The 18,843-nt window shown below is 41.0% G+C and overlaps 3 protein-coding genes across 4 annotated transcripts; 2 read left to right on the top strand and 1 right to left on the bottom strand.

Annotated features, from left to right (window-relative positions):
- The first annotated feature begins 6,420 nt into the window (after window positions 1-6,420).
- Window positions 6,421-8,851, top strand: LOC132940372 (histone H4-like). The gene has a single exon (XM_061007926.1). It carries the CDS (start codon window positions 6,427-6,429, stop codon window positions 6,862-6,864), a length of 438 nt encoding a protein of 145 aa, XP_060863909.1. The 5' UTR covers window positions 6,421-6,426; the 3' UTR covers window positions 6,865-8,851.
- Window positions 8,852-8,994: 143 nt separating this feature from the next.
- Window positions 8,995-13,193, top strand: LOC132940366 (histone H1A, sperm-like). Of its 2 annotated transcripts, XM_061007919.1 has the most exons (3): window positions 8,995-10,259; window positions 10,335-10,450; window positions 13,075-13,193. In XM_061007919.1, exon 1 carries the CDS (start codon window positions 9,069-9,071, stop codon window positions 9,681-9,683), a length of 615 nt encoding a protein of 204 aa, XP_060863902.1. In that variant the 5' UTR covers window positions 8,995-9,068; the 3' UTR covers window positions 9,684-10,259; window positions 10,335-10,450; window positions 13,075-13,193. The 2 variants fall into 2 exon arrangements, with proteins under 2 accessions (XP_060863902.1, XP_060863901.1); XM_061007918.1 differs by having other exon boundaries at window positions 8,995-10,450.
- A 1,983-nt stretch (window positions 13,194-15,176) lies between these two features.
- LOC132940656 (histone H2B-like) lies at window positions 15,177-15,557 on the bottom strand. Its single transcript, XM_061008367.1, has one exon. The coding sequence runs from the start codon at window positions 15,555-15,557 to the stop codon at window positions 15,177-15,179; it is 381 nt and encodes a 126-aa protein (XP_060864350.1).
- Window positions 15,558-18,843: the final 3,286 nt, after the last annotated feature.

Raw genomic sequence — 18,843 nt, 5'->3', positions numbered from 1 at the left:
GGGCGGGCGAGCCCCGCACGGGCGGCAGGTCGTTCCTGTACGTAAAAAAGTTGGGAATGTGAAGTCTGGCCGAGGGTTTTAGGTGGGTTTCGTTAAGTAGGATTATGTCGGTTTTCAGTTTTAGTGCTAAAGAGCGCAGTTCGTCAAGTTTGTGGTTAATGCCGTTTGAGTTCCAAAATAGAATTTTTAAGTTATCCATTTTGGGGGGATAGTATGGTTAAGAATGATTGTATTGCTGTTTGTATCAGGGTTTTGGGGTCCTGGTTGTTTACTATGGCTGTTAAGAGGTTGTTTAGGAGGTTTAAAATGAGGGACAGGTTAATTTGTGGGGCTTCGGGACTGGTCGGTTTTGGTGGTGGTGGTGGTGGGGGCGCTTGGCCGGTGGTGGCTGTACGAGCGGGTTTGGGGTTTTATTGTAGTTGTTGGTGGGGGCAGGGGTGGTGTAAAAGATTGAGTTGTCGGTGGCAGGGTTTGGGGTTTGGTTGTTGGTGGTGCGATTTTGGGTTTTATCGTCAAGAGATGTGGGCATCCGCGGAAATTAGCCGTATGAGGCCCGCCGCAATTGCAGCATGTCGGGGTTTGGTCGGGAGTTTTTTGGCATTCAGATGCCAAGTGATTTCCTGCGCACTTGACGCATCTGGGTGGGTGGCCACAGTTACGGGAACTGTGTCCAAAACGTTGGCACGAAAAACATTGTGCCGGGCCGGAAGGTTTAAGGGCTTCTACCGAAATCGTAAGCTAAAATAGGGAGTTGAGAAGGAAGATATCATTGGCGTTCGGGGTTGCCGCAATGTGTACGAGGCACATGGGCATCGGTTTTTCGGGAGTACCGAAACGGCGGATGTATTTTGTTTGGAAGTTTAGGGTTTCTAGTTCGGATTTTAGATCGTCAGTGGTGATGTCGATCGGTATGCCCTTTAGAACGACCTTAAGGGAACGATCTTCAGGGAGGCTGAAGGTATGGAATTCAGTTTTGCTGTCAACTAGGACTTTCTGAATTTGTCGGAAGTGGGTGGGGTCGGTAGTTTGGACGGTTATTTGTCCATTGGATGTGGTTTTGGCTGTAATTGCCGATGGAGTGAAGTTCGGAAGTTTGTAAATGGTTGGTGCGATTTTTCGCCAGGACGCAGAGTTTAAGACTAAGGGGGGTGGGGCCTGATTTGCTTGGGTTTGGCTGATGTCGGGGTTTGTTGTTCGGATGTTTTGGCTGGTGGAGGTTTAGTAGTCGGGGCGGAGTGTTGGGCGGATTTGTTTGATTCGGTGTCGGAAGAGGAGCAGTTTGACGACATTGATATTGATGAGTCGGTCGACGGAGTTGGAGAGGGTGGGGAATCCCTCTGTGGACCTTTTAGGAAGGTGGACGGTGGGGATGGCGAGGCACGTGGTCGTCCCTTCTTGGAACTCCCGGGTGTTTGCGCGGGGCCCTTCCGCTTGTTAGCTGTCTTGCCCATGGCAAGACCGTAACAAACTCAGGGTTTTAACACTGTAGCTCTGAAAAGAGCGATTTTCTGGTGGTGTGACGGGGGGTTTTAGGGGGGTTTGGTTTGGTCAGGGATGGGATTCTGCGGCAATGAGAGGGCGCGGCCCCTCGACAGATAAACGGTGGGAGGTGGATACCCGTCGCTTTCGCGACGGCTTACCTTGGGCGCTGGTGCCCTGTCGGAGTAGCGGTGAAAACGGCTGTTTTGAGTTGAAGGTTCGTGGTGTGAACCGTGGGCGCTGGAGCCCTGTTGAAGCAGTAAGAACGGCTGTTTTGTGGTTGAAGGTTCGTGGTGTGAACCGTGGGCGCTGTTGCCCTGTTGAAGCGTTGAGAACGGCTGGCTGTAGAGTAGTTGGCAGAGGACGTCTTGCTCGGATGTGAACTGAACGTGAACTGTGTGTTGATTGTGATGAGTGATGCTTGGTACGTGCCATTGCGCTGCTGGATTAGATTGTTCTGAGTTGGTGTGCAAAACGTGGATGTCGGACGACTGATGTGGTTCGAACACACTGTCGACCGGTATATATACGTAAATGGGAACAGTATGCGTCGCTTTGCTTTGCTTTGAAGGGATGGCTATGCCGTTTACTATTCCAGGCTTAGCCTCTACTAGTGGATGGAAATTAAGAAGAAATGGTTAGATTTATTGGTCTGCCCAAGAGAGTGGGTAGGGTTTCAATTTACGTTTAGTATTTGGGGGAGGGTGTGTTTTACCTAGAAGTCGGATGTAAGTATGATTGGAGAAAGAATTTTTGTAGAACATTGATTTGGTTTGGGAACGAATGGAGTTTTGAATAGATTTGAAATTTGTCGATTTTAGAAGGACCGAATTTTTAACGATAGTGGGTAAACCCGTTATCGTGCGAATGCCGATGTTTTGAACAGATTCGATACGTCTCCAATGTGAGGGACCGATGAAAGGAGCCCAAGAGGGGCCAGCATATGAAAGAATTGGAGAGACGTAGAGTTTTAGAATATTGAGCTTTGAAGATTTTGGGACAGGGCTAGAACGGTTGAGAATGGGGTAAAGAATTCCGCGGACGCGAGTGGCTTTTTTGGTGATGTCTTGAACGTGTTTGTCGAAGGTGAGTTTGCGTCCTATTGTAACGCCGAGGTATTTGGCATGATTGGACCAAGTCACTGGATGGTTGTCGAGTAGTAGTGGTGGGATGTGAGTAGTATTGGAACGTCCGAAAAGAATACCTATTGTTTTGGTAGGGTTTATTTTGATTTTCCAGCGATGAAACCATGTGGTAGCTAGGTTGAGTTGGTGTTGTAATTGTATGGCTGCACGTTTCGGGTTTTTGTCGAAAGTAAAGAACATAGTGTCGTCAGCGAATAGTGAGAGGTGAGCTTTAGGAGTTGTTGGTATGTCGTTAATGTAAGTCAAGTAGAGAGTAGGTGAGAGGCAGGATCCTTGAGGGACGCCTGCGAGTATGTGTCTGGTGGACGAGAATGAGTCTTCGATTTTTGTGACAAAAGTGCGGTCAGTGAGAAAGGATTCGATGATTTTAACGATTTCAGTCGAGATGTTGAGTTGGGACAGTTTGTAGAGGAGGCCGACGTGCCAGACCCGGTCGAAGGCTTTTTCCACGTCAAGGAAAATGGAGGCGGTGTTAACGTTTTTGTTAAAGTTCTGACTAAGTTGGTGAGTAAGTTTGGTCAGTTGTAGAGTGGTAGAGTGTTCAGGTCTGAAGGCAAATTGTTCTGGGCGGATTTTGTCTCGAAGATTGGTTTGAAGGTGAGAGAGGATGATTCGTTCGTAAATTTTTGATATTGAGGAGAGTAGAGCGATAGGTCGGTAATTTTCGGGAAGTTTGTGATCTTTACCCGGCTTAGGGATGGAAATTATTACTGCTTTTTTCCAAGCACGTGGAAAGTAGCAAATTCTGAGGGAGCAATTTATAACTTGTGTTAGGGAAAATAGAATGTTATTCGGTAGAAATTTAAGAGCAGTGTTGGTGATGAGATCGACACCAGGGGCTTTCTTTTTGCGGAGGTTGTTTATGATTTTTTGGATTGTGCCAGGGGTGGTGAATAAATTAGATTTGGTGATACTTATGTTTCGAAGTAAGTTGGAGTGGGCAGAAACTTCTGGAAGGTCGGGACCAGGGTTTGGTTGGAATTGGAGTTCGAGAGAGTCAGCTATCAGCTCGGCTCGATCGATGGCCGGAAAAACTAGACCGTTGGGGCCGGTGAGAGGGTGGGATGCAGGACGTTTGTGGAGGAGACATTTGTTTAGTTTGTATATAGAGCCGTCCTGATGGTCAAGAGAATTAAGAAAAATGTCCCACTGGTCAGTTTTGTGAGTTTCGAGTAAAGTTCTGATTAGTGAGATTTTGGCGTTAAGTTGACGTTTGGTAGTCGGGTCACGGTTTCTTTGCCATTGACGGCGTAATTGGTTTTTTTCAGTTATTTCAAGTTTTATGTAGTCAGGTAGTAAAAAGGAAGAGTTTTTGTGTTTAGGGGTAAATACGCTAGCTTCGATCGCGTGTTGTATGTTTTTGGTGAGAGTATCAATTGCCAAGTCGATTGACTCACTGTTGATGGTCGGTCGTTCAGTTGGGCTTGGTAAGTTGGATAGGATTGTCTTGTATTTTGTCCAGTTAATGAAGCGGTTAGTCGTTGGAGGGGACGATGATACCGGAGTACACAAGGTCTCCAGAAGGATAGGGTTGTGGTCAGAAGATAGCTCGTTGAGGTTGTCGATGTGAGTAGGATAAGGTAGTCGAACGAGTGCGATGTCAAGTATGTCAGGTCTGTATCTAGCGTTTGTCGGGAAGTGTGTGGGGGATGAGGGAGCAGTGATGGTATAGTCCGATTGTTGAACGTGGTCGAAAAGTACGCGACCGGCAGCGTTTGTCGAGTGGCTAAACCAGAGAGGGTGTTTGGCGTTGAAGTCACCTGCAGAGATTTGCCATTCGGCACTTTGGGTCAACAAGTCCAAGTCGTGAGACGTGAGTGTTGCACCTGGTGGTTTGTATACCGCTGATACAAGGACTTCGTGGCCGTTTAGTTGGATGAGGACAGAAGAGGTTTGAATGAGTGTGTTAAGAGTTATAGGTTGATGAATGATGCGTCGGTGGATTAGAACAGCCGTGCCGCCGTGAGCAGGCGAGCCGCGGACGGGCGGCAGGTCATTCCTGTATGTGAAGAAATTTGGAATGTGAAGTTGGGTAGAAGGAGATAGACGGGTTTCATTTAGTAGGATTATGTCAGTTTTCAGTAGGAGAGCGAGGGAGCGTAGTTCGTTGAGTTTGTTTTTGATGCCGTTGGAGTTCCAAAATAGGATTTTTAAGTTATTCATTTGGGGGTGAGAGAATGGACAGGAATGTTTTAATTGTAGTTTCTATGAGTGATTTTGGATCTTGATTGTTAGATAGTGCAGTCAGTAGGTTGGTGAGCAGGTTGAGAATAATTGGTAAGTTAAATTGTGGGACTGGAGAAACTAGAGAAGTGTTCGCTGATTTAGAAGTTGCTGCAGAGTAAGTGATTGTAGAGTTTTGCTGGTGGGGAGGTGGTGGTGGAGGAGAGGTCGGGATTGGCTGTGAGACTTGTTGTTGGGCGGACTTTTGGTTCGGTGGTGGAGATACTTGCTGTTTTTGGGCCAAGAAGTGGGGGCAGCCTCGAAAGTTTGCCGTGTGCGGACCGCCACAGTTGCAGCAAGTCGGAGCAAGTTCAGGGGTTTTGGGGCAGACGTTGGCAGCGTGGTTACCAGCGCATTTAACACACCGTGGCGGGTGACCACAGTTACGGGAACCATGGCCAAAGCGTTGGCACGAGAAGCACTGGGCTGGGCCGGAGGGTTTAAGGGGTTCGACCGAGATTTCTAAGTAGAACAAGTTAGTGAGGAGAAATATATCCTTGGCAGTCGGGTTGGCAGCGATATGCACGAGACATATAGGCATTGGTTTGTCTGGGGTTCCAAAGCGGCGGACGAATTTAACGGAAAAACCCAGGGACTCAAGTTCGTCCTTGAGTTCATCAGAGGTTATGTCATTGGGTATTCCCTTCAGAACTACCTTAAGGGATCGTTCTTCGGGGAGTGAAAAGGTGTGGAATTCGATACTAAGTTTCAGTAGAGTTTTTTGGATTAGCCGGAAAAGGGTCGCATCGGCGGCCTTTAAGGTCACCCGATCGCCGGAGGCCTTGGCCGACAGAGAGCTTGGTTGCAAGTTGGGGAGTGCGTAAATGGTGGGCGCGACCTTACGCCAGGAAACGGAGCTCAGGATTATGGGAGGTGGTCTGTGGATTGTTGGAGATTTGTACGGTGATTGGGTTGTTGGGACGGTGTTGGTTGATGCAGGAAGTAATGTATCTGTAGATAGTACGGAGTTTAGTGAGGAATGAGAGTGTTGAGTCGAGATGCTTGAGTCAGAAAAGGAGTCTAGAGTTTCGGAGCCGGAAGTTCCTGACGGAGTTGGAGAGGGGGGAGCAGAACGTTGACGTGATATTTTAAGTAAGTGGTTGGTAGGAGGGTTTCCCCCTTTGCGTTTTTTGCCCATGTTTGATAGGCGTGGGTGTGTGTGTTAAATGGAGGGGATGGGATGCTGTGGCTATGTGAGGGCGCGGCCCCACGACAGCTAAAACGGAGGGACGTCGCTTTCGCAACGGCTTACTTGTGGGCGCTGGTGCCCCGTTGAAGAGCGGTGAAAACGGCTGTTTTGAGTTGAAGGTTCGTGGTGTGAACCGTGGGCGCTGGAGCCCTGTTGAAGCAGTGAGAACGGCTGTTTTGTGTTTGTAGGTTCGTGGTGTGAACCGTGGGCGCTGTTGCCCTGTTGAAGTGTTGAGAACGGCTGGCTGCAGAGTATAGTTGGCAGTGGACGTCTTAACAGGATAGTGATGAAAAAAAAGATGATGATGATTGATATCACAGTATGCGTCGTCCTCATTGGACGATGTTTAACGTTTAGAATTTTAGCGGCGGGGTGGGGGGATAACCGGTCATGGTTCCGATTGGTGGTTCGGTGTCGAGAGAAACGGTTAAAAGGGACTGCGACCTGAAGAAAAGTATCAGTCAACGTTCAGTTCACATCCGAGCAAGTTGTCCAACACTATTTCCAACATTCAAAATGACAGGACGAGGCAAAGGAGGAAAAGGTCTGGGAAAAGGAGGCGCGAAACGTCATCGTAAAGTGCTCCGTGATAACATCCAGGGAATCACCAAGCCCGCTATCCGTCGGTTGGCTCGCCGAGGCGGTGTTAAACGTATTTCCGGTTTGATCTACGAAGAGACCCGCGGAGTTCTGAAGGTATTCCTGGAAAACGTGATCCGTGACGCAGTCACATACACCGAGCACGCCAAGAGGAAGACCGTCACCGCCATGGACGTCGTGTACGCTCTCAAACGACAAGGTCGTACTCTGTACGGTTTCGGAGGTTAAATACTTGCTTCTGAAGTTTAAAAACATCTTAAAAAGGCCCTTTTCAGGGCCACCATATGACCATAGTATATCGTTTATAAAACCTTAGAATAAAAGAAAACATTCCGTTCAAGTTGGTTATATTCGGTGGCGACAATGATAATTCCCAATTTGTTTAAGAAAACACGCGGAATAACGTTCCGAATATAATAGATTATCCATAATATTGTTCTTTGAACGTTTTTCCATGATTACAATTGAAATACTACCCTAAGTCAAAACATAGAAATAACCGTTACGTTGGTAACCGTAATCTTGTTATGATATTATTGCGGGACTTTGAATTCAATATTACAAAAAAAGCTTCAAGAAATATATTTTTCGAGTCAATCATTGCTTCTTCCAGCCCAGGATAATGTTGTAATATTAATTGCTTAATCGAGTTCTAAAGCTATTATTCTAATGATATTATCGAATAAATTGCTGCCTGGTTTGGTTTGGTGATCAGTTGATTATTTTTTGTGAATTCCAGTGGTGATTTACTATTTCACTACGTCATTCGTTACGTGAACCTACCATGAATAAGCCACGAGGTTTTTGTTTAATGATTTATTTTTAGAATGTTTTTTTTTTTCGAATTTCATTGTATACATTATAATTGTTATATATTGCAAGAAACATCGGTTCCCATAATATGATAGAGTAACCATGATGACCATGTATAATAGTATAGGTACTATAAACACGATAGATATTCATATTATTAATAGCCGTTGTGCGGGTATTACCGTCGATAACAAACAATTTGGTAAAAACATTCTAAAAATAACTCACCAATGAAAAACCTCATAGAATGATATTGAGAATACTGGCAAAAAGGGTGTCCAAAAACGTAGAAAATGTAAATTATTGTTGTAAGAACTAAAATTCAGAAAATTAGTTTCTATAGAAATACCGGGACGGGGAATAATAATAATATCTCGGCGTAATTAAATGTCATTATAAGTTAAATCATTGATGCGGTTATAAATAAAATTTCATTTGGGAAATTCTTAATTATAATCCATGGTTTTATTTTAACTAATTACAACGAAACTTCGAATTAAAATATTAATTGAGGGCATTGCGTGAATTTTTTCATGTACTTTATCACTTGTAAGACGGAGACAACAATTAATGCGTGTACGTACAGGCCACGACGTTGCGCAGGTGAACTGTAAACAATTCACGTTCATTTTTTTACTTTTTTTTTTTTACTTTTCGTCTATCCAGATATAACGCGATGAGACTCCTGAACACTTATTTGCAGTTGTTAATACGATTACTTGTCTTGAGGTCGATCAGCACACGTTTTAAGATTATTTATTTATTTTATTTGAATTTTAAAAATTTTGGAAAATATTAAATATTTAAACAAAATCGATAGGAGTTTAGGAACGAGAAAATGTGTTGTTATCGATCTCAAGTAAATATATTAGTGTATTCAAATCAGTTTTCAAAAGTCTCATCACGTTATCCGGTCCATCGGTAGGTCTGACAAAAAGTGCATACAAATGAACATAAATTGTTGCAAATTTGCACTGAGTTTCGACCGAAGTCCTCTGACAATGTGTTATTATAATTGTGTATTCAACATGATTTCGGTTAAGTACGATGAAGACGAGATTTATTGATAAAGTCTGCCTCGTTAAAATTTCAGGTAGAAACGCCGGTGACACCGTGCCGTAGCAGAGTCCTAAAACCTTCATATTCGAACAGCCACTGTTCGTCGGAAAATCGGTCGATTGGAAATCTGCAAATTCTATGGTCTCGGGAAACTCGTGGAGAATTCATCCAAAATATTTTTGTCAATTTTCGACTGGTTTCAGTCATACGACAGACCTTCAAATACGGTTTACGAAAACGCGGTCGGAAGTGTGGAAATAACGACTCGTGGTGGTTTCGTGGTACTGGGTGGCGATGCAATAATCATTGGCGATCGTTTAGAATTTAGTTAGCTTTCCAAAAAGTTCAAAGCCAGATTTTTACCACCATTTCCCGTTGAGATATTGTGAAAAACGATTGTACAACCGTAGCTCGGACGACGACGCGAATCACACTGGTTTACTAGTTGGCACGGTGCACTGTATATATTTACACATTTTTTAACCCGTTTGGTATCACCGCAGTGAACAGACGAATCATCCATCGTTTTTAATATTTACTTGAACAATATCATCATCAACATGACAGACACCGTCGCTACAACTCCGGCTCCAGTCGCCGCATCGCCGGCCGCGAAGAAGTCTCCTGCCAAGAAGAAGTTGTCGGCTTCTAAAGTCAAGAAGACCGTTGCGTTGCACCCGACCACCGCCGTGATGGTCACGTCGGCCATCAAGGAGCTCAAGGAGAAGAAAGGTTCGTCGTTACCGGCCATCAAGAAATACTTGGCCGCCAACTACAAAGTCGATCCCGCCAAGCTGGCGCCTTTCATCAGGAAGTTTTTGAAAGCCGCCGTCGCCAACGGTACCGTCGTCCAGACCAAGGGAACCGGCGCTTCGGGACACTTCAAGTTGCCCGTCGCCGAGGTCAAGCCGAAAAAGGCCGTTGTAGCCAAGAAGAAGAAATCCATCGTCAAAAAAGTCAAAGCCGCCGGAACACCGAAGAAGAAGAAGCTCGTAGCCGCCAAGAAACCCGCGGCGGGTGAACCAGCAGCCAAAAAAGCGAAAAAGGCCGCTGCGACGAAACCCAAGGCGACTACACCAAAGAAGGCCCCAGCCAAAGCGAAAAAGCCGGCCGCCGTCAAACCCAAATCGAAGAAAACTCCGATCAAGAAAACCGCAGCTCCCAAAAAGAAGTAGTGCGGTAGTAAAATACTATCCCCTCTTCCTTCCTTAAAACGGTCCTTTTCAGGACCACCAATTTTATGACTCGCACTTCTCTCAATAAATATATTTCATACATTTACAGTAAGCTGTGTACGATTGTATTACGCGTGATTTAGAAAATAATATTTTATAAAGTCCGTTCGCGTGTTTGGTCGTTTCAGACTATGGACGGGTGAAACGTACCCAGTTGCAGTTTGATTATATTGCAATCGATCAAAATGAAAACATCGGTTACAATTATTGTTAAGGAATTCCCAAATTCAATATTATTTATAACCGACTAATAATAACATTTAATTACGTCGAGATACTATTGCCCGTATCGGTATTTCTATAGGTTTTTCATTGATGAGTTATTTTTAGAATGTTTTTACCAAATTCCTCGTGACCCGCACAATGGTTATTAACGATATGAATATTATTTATTATCAAATTATAATGTTATATTTATATCGCCTGTGACAATCGCCAATTGTGTTGACGTTCAAATAATTCAATCGAACAAAAATAATAAACCGAGACGTGAATAGAAAGACAAGTCGTTAAGCAGTAAATAATATAACTTAAACTCGCACATTTCGTTACGTTCGGGTTATTTTCATCAAATATTTCGATACTTTCAAGTTTCAGTTCGGAGCGGGACAAAGGCAGCTGTTTCTTCGGCGGCGGACATCTGAACGTCTGGTCCTTGATACATATGACACAGCTCTACGTTTCGTCGGAAGAGTCCGTGTTTACGCGTAAGTTTGTTTTTATTTTATTTTGCTGCTCAAATTTACCATTTTAGACTTGAATTGAATTAAATATTTATCGACACGGACAATTTGCTAACTCGGTGACGTATAAACGATTTATAAAAATAACATCATTTTAATTACATTAAGTTTAAAGAATTTGCAATTGTTTCCAAAATACCGCCGTGTCTAGTGCAACTGCCTTCAATAAATGAGTAGATCAACTGAATGTTACCGAAAAAATCAAATGTTATTCTATTTTCTCTCCCAACTGAATCTACTAAAATCAAATTGAGACAATGAACAAAGAACGCTTTATCATTTTTCTTTTTGAATTTAGCTTGAACTCCGTTTACACTTCCCGACATTGTTGCTGCACCATCGAAGCACATTGATAAAACAGATTCCCATTTTACCTTCCCGTATTTATTGTATGATTTCGGTAAAGTACGATTAAGACGAGATTTATTGATAAAGTCTGCCTCGTTAAAATTTCGGGTAGAAACAATGTAAAATACTGACAATACTTACTTTTGAAGTTTTAAAACATCTTAAAAAGGCCCTTCTCAGGGCCACCATTTTTTTCTATACATCGTTTATAACCCAAAGTAATGATAACTCACTGCTGAACACTTGGTTGGAATACGATACTAACACGGAAATAGTCCGTTCTAGTTATTTGGTGGTAACAAACGTAAAGATAATTAACAATTTGTTTAAGATAACAACAGCACATTAGTGAACATAAAAACGCGCAGAATATAAATTATTACGCACCCGTTGCGTTTATGACATTATGAAGCTTTATCTTTGGCATCATCATCTGTCCAGTAATTTACTTTATTTTTTTTTTAAAATCTCGCTGACGATAGTTCATAAATACTAAACGAATAGTAATATTATAACGTTTCAAATATAATATCGTTTCCAAGTTCAATGTTCGGTAAATATTTTAATATGGTTGTATTTAAAATCTCCCATTTTATACCATAGTCGTTAACAACATCATTTATTGCATTAAAAATAGTCTGCGGATCAGTTGACATTGTTCTGTTCATACCTACAAACTGCTCCACTGGACATTTTTGTACATCATCAAAATACCTTGAAACTATTGATAGCTGTTCGTGGTGTCCGAAATCGCTTGTCTCGTCAGCAATAATTGATATTTTTTATTTTCAATTTTAAGTTTTAACTGATTTTTTAGAAACTTGACTTATTGGATATAATTAGATCGTTTTGAATTATATCACTACAATAAGTCGCGTTTTTTTGGACCTAATTCTAAGTGAGATTTAAGAAGAGGATCATATTTGGCCAAAAGTGTAACAACATCTTTGAACAGACCTTTATCGTAACTACTTTCCTTCTCATTTTTTCCTCGGAATGAACGTCCACCAATACAAAGAGGAGTTATATCAATTAAGCGTTGCATGATTTGTCTATTTTTTAATATTTGCTGTTCTTTTTGACTATGTATAAGTTCTCTCTCTTCATCTAAAACTATATCTATTGGATTTAAATGCAAAAAGTTTGTTAATGAAGTTATGGTATTTAAATGAGTGTGTTTGAGGTTTGGTGTGCTTTAAATTTAGTTGTAGCTAGTTTTCAATCATTAAATCCAACTTTTGAATGCGCAGAATCTGTATAGCCGGCATTTATTCCTGAAGAATTGGTGAACATCCGACAGGGAAAACAAAAAGCTCTATCTAGTTTCACACTGTACTCAAGCCAATTGAATAATTATTCATACCAAGATTTATTAAAGCACCGCAATCTATCTCCAAACATTGTTCGTGGATACGATTTAAGTTTGGGTTGAAATGGGCCTCGAACAACCCTATATTTACGTTCTAACTGGGATGCTGGTAATAAATTAGCAGGATCATCAGGATCTAAAATGTTCAGAATTCATGCATAAGATGAACAATTTAAATTTAGTACACAATACTTACTCGGTTTGATCATTTAATGTTTAAAATTGTACAACTTGTTTTCTTAGTAAATAACAACATTTAAATAATATGAAGTATCGACAAACATAAAGACACAACATTGATCAACACAAATATTATCAGTTAGGTATACCTAATAAAACTAATTAGTAAAAAGGTTTATTGGTTAATGGTTACTGCAAAAGCAAAAAATTACAATATTTATTTACCTAATATACATAATAAAAAGTCAACTACAAAACATTGACCCAACATGGTTCAAAATGTATATATTTGCTCGTGTGGCATAAAACCTAACCTAACCATATTTTAAATAATATATCTTAAACGGTAAAATATAATTTAACTTTGTAAAAATATATATGCCTTTGCACTTAGTAGCCTGGACCGGTCTGCCACCAAACACTGAACACAATTAATAGTAAACCTAACATAGCACGCACATAGACAAAACTAACAAATTATTATTACCTATTACAATATTATTTCTATCCATCATAAGGATATACATATAAGTTATAAATTAAACGTTTAACTAGATACAATGCGTCTATAAACACAGTCTAGAACTGAACACAAACAGCCAACATATACAAACATTAATACATTATTAAAATAATATTGTAAGTAAATACCCAACAGCTCATGTACAGTATTTGACTCGAACTTTTTCAGATTCTTCAACCGTATGACTGCAGTGTGTCAATGGGACTGGATCATCTGGATCATTGTCACCTAAATTAATAAAATGAATATTGTTAATTCATAAGTAAAATAAAACAGCTTACATAGTATGCATAGACAATATTATTAAAATAATGAAAAGGGCCGTTTTGGTTGAGTAATGATATTTCAAAACGAGAGATTTATTTGGGGCTGGTGTACTTGGCCACAGCCTTAGTTCCTTCACTGATGGCATGAAATATATATATATATATATATATATAATATTTATGACACATCTCTACGTTTCGTCGGAAGAGTCGGTGTTTACGCGTAAGTTTGTTTTAATTTTATTTTGGTGCTCAAATTTACCATTTTAGACTTGAATTGAATTAAATATTTATCGACACGGACAATTTGCTAACTCGGTGACGTATAAACGATTTAAATGATAATAACATTTTAATTACGTCGGTACATTATTGCTTGTATCGGTATTTCTATAGGTTTTTCATTGATGATTTATTTTTAGAACGTTTTTACCAAATTCCTTGTTATCGACGGTAATAGCTGCTATTAATGATACGAATATCCATCGTATTTATAGTATACTATTATATGTTTTGCCATATACATCATAGGGACCGATAAAATCCTTAAATAACCGGACACCGAATTTTTTTTTTCACCCGACTATTTGCTGAAAAATATGGTTGAATCAGCGTTTGACGACACTCAGCTGATGTTCAGAACTTCACGCATTACCTACGTCATGTATTTTAAAATTTCATTCGAGTTTATTATTCAATAACAACCAATTTTTCTTGAGCCCTTATCAGTGTCACCAATGTATATGTCACCAGTAAAATATTACTACATATTTCAATGATACGTTTTGTGAAATTGTAAATTTTGCACGTTGTAATTTTGTGTTATTTAGCTACACCTATTATCTATAGGTTTTGAGGTTAAAAAAAAAATCTAATAAAATTCGAAATTTACTTGTACCTATAAATAGCTCAAAAAGAGTAAAAATATTTTAATAATAATATTGTAAGATGTGTGGAAAATATAAATAAAAATATAATTTTTTTATCATAAATAAAATAAAATGTCATCTTGCCACCTGGGATATTATGATAATGTTATAATAAAAATTAAAAAAAACCCTTTTTTTAATGTTAAAAATATTACAATGCCGTTGTCGTACTTTTGGTACAACCGTGGCACTTGAACCAGAATTTGGCGGATGGTCATTTTTGTTATTTGGATGGACTATATTATTTAATTTGGATAACTGTCGGGAATCGAATAATTCAACAGTGCAACAATATCCACGAGACCACGACGTATAAAACATACATTATAATTATACACGACACTAGCAGCCGATTATCGTCTGTTTATTTATAGATACTTTTGTCCCGCGTTCTGGGGAAGTTTGATGAATAGGTACGCCATTTACCGAGTAAACATTGACATTGTTATAAATATATTTTTATTACTGATAGTCGATAAATAAACAATAATTATCCAGGATTCTCGGTGTTTATATGGCTTCAATTACGTAAGATACCGATTGTACCTAATTAAAAACCCGAAAGACCCATGTTGACATTACAGTCTGGTTAGGTATAGCTATTACTCACAGTCGCTCAAATATATATTAACGTTAATTTTTTCATTACCACGGATCGACCGACAGTTAAATAATAATAATGAAATTTGCCGTGCCCATAAGATTGGTTATTTTTAGCATGTTTTTGCCGAATCTCGTGTTTTCGACGGTAAAACCCGCACAACGTCTATTAATATCCATCGCATTTATAATAATACACACGATATTATATCATTCTATCAAAGAAGAACTCGATGTTTTAGTAAATTTCTCACGTAACCGGACGGCATTTTTTTTTCGTTGTTTTCTTTTTTAATTATCCCGATAATCACGCAGTGCTCCCCGCTCTGTACACACTGCAAATGTTCAAAATATTCTACGTGCGATAGTTTTAGTTCAAAAATAATGGTTGTTAGAGAACAGAAATTTTATAGCGATTGGTGGCCCTGAAAAGGGCCGTTTTAGTTGAGTAATGATATTTCACAAAACGGGAGACTTATTTGGAGCTGGTGTACTTGGTCACAGCCTTGGTTCCTTCACTGACGGCGTGCTTGGCCAATTCACCGGGCAACAAGAGTCGGACGGCAGTTTGGATTTCCCGGCTGGTAATGGTCGAACGTTTGTTGTAGTGGGCCAGACGACTGGATTCGGCGGCGATGCGCTCGAACAGGTCGTTGACGAAGCTGTTCATGATGCTCATGGCTTTGGACGAGACTCCGGTGTCGGGATGTACTTGTTTCAACACTTTGTAGATGTAGATTGCGTACGATTCTTTCCTCTTGGGCTTGCGCTTCTTGTCGGACTTGGCGATGTTCTTTTGTGCCTTGCCGGACGACTTCTTCATTGCTTTGCCCGCCGATTTTCCTCCTGGAGCCATTTCGAATAGTTGTAAATAGAAAACTTGTTGACGACTGAAACGTTGTGTACTGAGTGATGATTTGGCTTTTGCTTTGCTTTGAAAGGGATGGCTATGCCGTTTACTATTCCAGGCTTATGCCTCTACTAGTGGATGGAAATTAAGAAGAAATGGTTAGATTTATTGGTCTGCCCAAGAGAGTGGGTAGGGTTTCAATTTACGTTTAGTATTTGGGGGAGGGTGTGTTTTACCTAGAAGTCGGATGTAAGTATGATTCGAGAAAGAATTTTTGTAGAACATTGATTTGGTTTGGGAACGAATGGAGTTTTGAATAGATTTGAAATTTGTCGATTTTAGAAGGACCGAATTTTTAACGATAGTGGGTAAACCCGTTATCGTGCGAATGCCGATGTTTTGAACAGATTCGATACGTCTCCAATGTGAGGGACCGATGAAAGGAGCCCAAGAGGGGCCAGCATATGAAAGAATTGGAGAGACGTAGAGTTTTAGAATATTGAGCTTTGAAGATTTTGGGACAGGGCTAGAACGGTTGAGAATGGGGTAAAGAATTCCGCGGACGCGAGTGGCTTTTTTGGTGATGTCTTGAACGTGTTTGTCGAAGGTGAGTTTGCGTCCTATTGTAACGCCGAGGTATTTGGCATGATTGGACCAAGTCACTGGATGGTTGTCGAGTAGTAGTGGTGGGATGTGAGTAGTATTGGAACGTCCGAAAAGAATACCTATTGTTTTGGTAGGGTTTATTTTGATTTTCCAGCGATGAAACCATGTGGTAGCTAGGTTGAGTTGGTGTTGTAATTGTATGGCTGCGCGTTTCGGGTTTTTGTCGAAAGTAAAGAACATAGTGTCGTCAGCGAATAGTGAGAGGTGAGCTTTAGGAGTTGTTGGTATGTCGTTAATGTAAGTCAAGTAGAGAGTAGGTGAAAGGCAGGATCCTTGAGGGACGCCTGCGAGTATGTGTCTGGTGGACGAGAATGAGTCTTCGATTTTTGTGACAAAAGTGCGGTCAGTGAGAAAGGATTCGATGATTTTAACGATTTCAGTCGAGATGTTGAGTTGGGACAGTTTGTAGAGGAGGCCGACGTGCCAGACCCGGTCGAAGGCTTTTTCCACGTCAAGGAAAATGGAGGCGGTGTTAACGTTTTTGTTAAAGTTCTGACTAAGTTGGTGAGTAAGTTTGGTCAGTTGTAGAGTGGTAGAGTGTTCAGGTCTGAAAGCAAATTGTTCTGGGCGGATTTTGTCTCGAAGATTGGTTTGAAGGTGAGAGAGGATGATTCGTTCGTAAATTTTTGATATTGAGGAGAGTAGAGCGATGGGTCGGTAATTTTCGGGAAGTTTGTGATCTTTACCCGGCTTAGGGATGGAAATTATTACTGCTTTTTTCCAAGCACGTGGAAAGTAGCAAATTCTGAGGGAGCAATTTATAACTTGTGTTAAGGAAAGTAGAATGTTATTCGGTAGAAATTTAAGAGCAGTGTTGGTGATGAGATCGACACCAGGGGCTTTCTTTTTGCGGAGGTTGTTTATGATTTTTTGGATTGTGCCAGGGGTGGTGAATAAATTAGATTTGGTGATACTTATGTTTCGAAGTAAGTTGGAGTGGGCAGAAACTTCTGGAAGGTCGGGACCAGGGTTTGGTTGGAATTGGAGTTCGAGAGAGTCAGCTATCAGCTCGGCTCGATCGATGGCCGGAAAAACTAGACCGTTGGGGCCGGTGAGAGGGTGGGATGCAGGACGTTTGTGGAGGAGACATTTGTTTAGTTTGTATATAGAGCCGTCCTGATGGTCAAGAGAATTAAGAAAAATGTCCCACTGGTCAGTTTTGTGAGTTTCGAGTAAAGTTCTGATTAGTGAGATTTTGGCGTTAAGTTGACGTTTGGTAGTCGGGTCACGGTTTCTTTGCCATTGACGGCGTAATTGGTTTTTTTCCGTTATTTCAAGTTTTATGTAGTCAGGTAGTAAAAAGGAAGAGTTTTTGTGTTTAGGGGTAAATACGCTAGCTTCGATCGCGTGTTGTATGTTTTTGGTGAGAGTATCAATTGCCAAGTCGATCGACTCACTGTTGATGGTCGGTCGTTCAGTTGGGTTTGGTAAGTTGGATAGGATTGTCTTGTATTTTGTCCAGTTAATGAAGCGGATAGTCGTTGGAGGGGACGATGATACCGGAGTACACAAGGTCTCCAGAAGGATAGGGTTGTGGTCAGAAGATAGCTCGTTGAGGTTGTCGATTTGAGTAGGATAAGGTAGTCGAACGAGTGCTATGTCAAGTATGTCAGGTCTGTATCTAGCGTTTGTCGGGAAGTGTGTGGGGGATGAGGGAGGATGATTTGGCAGTACATCACTGGGGGTATATATTACCAAACCCAAGCGACATGCCGTTCGTTTATTGGTGTAAAAACCCACAGTGATGACGATATAAATAGAATCGTCGATTTGTCCATAACAACGGAAAATAGAAGTTTCTCTACGAGTACGTTTCACGGTTATGTCGAACGAAAACCACAACGTTTGGTAATGAAAGTCAACCGAACGGTGTGACGTAGTATCGTAGTGTTGTTATCTCTGTCCAATCACAGAATTGCTATCCACAATTTTACTATATATACGAAAATTTCAGGCGTATCGCACATCGCACATCGCACATTCGACAGGGTATGGCACAACGGTCTTATACACAAACTCCTCGGTACGAGAACACCCATTAACTTGGTAAAACTCATCAAATCATTCCTGACCAATAGACAATTCTTTATCAAGATATCCCACCACCAGTCAACAACAAGGCAAATCGAAGCAGGCGTTCCGCAGGGTTCATGCTTATCCCCACTATTGTATACCGTGTTCATCAACGACCTACCTTCCGAACCACAGGTATCAACATCTCTGTTTGCGGATGACACTATGTTTCACACTAGCAACAAAAACGCTACCTACGCTATACTAAGACTACAACGGCAAATAAACATAACAACGAGATGGCTCACTCAGTGGAGATTACGACTAAATGTTTCCAAAACAGTTGCAATTCTCTTTGGAACGAAAGCAACAACTAAATTAAAGAAAATTACGATCCACAACACGGAAATCAACTGGTCAAGAGATGCAAAATATTTAGGAGTAACATTAAACAAGTCCCTAAGTCTCCACAATCATGTTGAGGACATAATTAACAAGGCCAAACGATCAAGAGCGGCACTCTATCCGCTGCTAAATAGCAAAAGCCATATCCCAATTAATGCAAGACTATCTCTATTTAAAATATATATAAGGCCCATCCTCCTCTACGCCG

The sequence above is a fragment of the Metopolophium dirhodum genome, chromosome 3, assembly GCF_019925205.1.
Source record: "Metopolophium dirhodum isolate CAU chromosome 3, ASM1992520v1, whole genome shotgun sequence".
NCBI classification, from domain to species: domain Eukaryota; kingdom Metazoa; phylum Arthropoda; class Insecta; order Hemiptera; family Aphididae; genus Metopolophium; species Metopolophium dirhodum.
The sequence above is the reverse complement of the archived record's forward strand: the minus strand, read 5'-3'. Positions and strand labels throughout refer to the sequence as shown.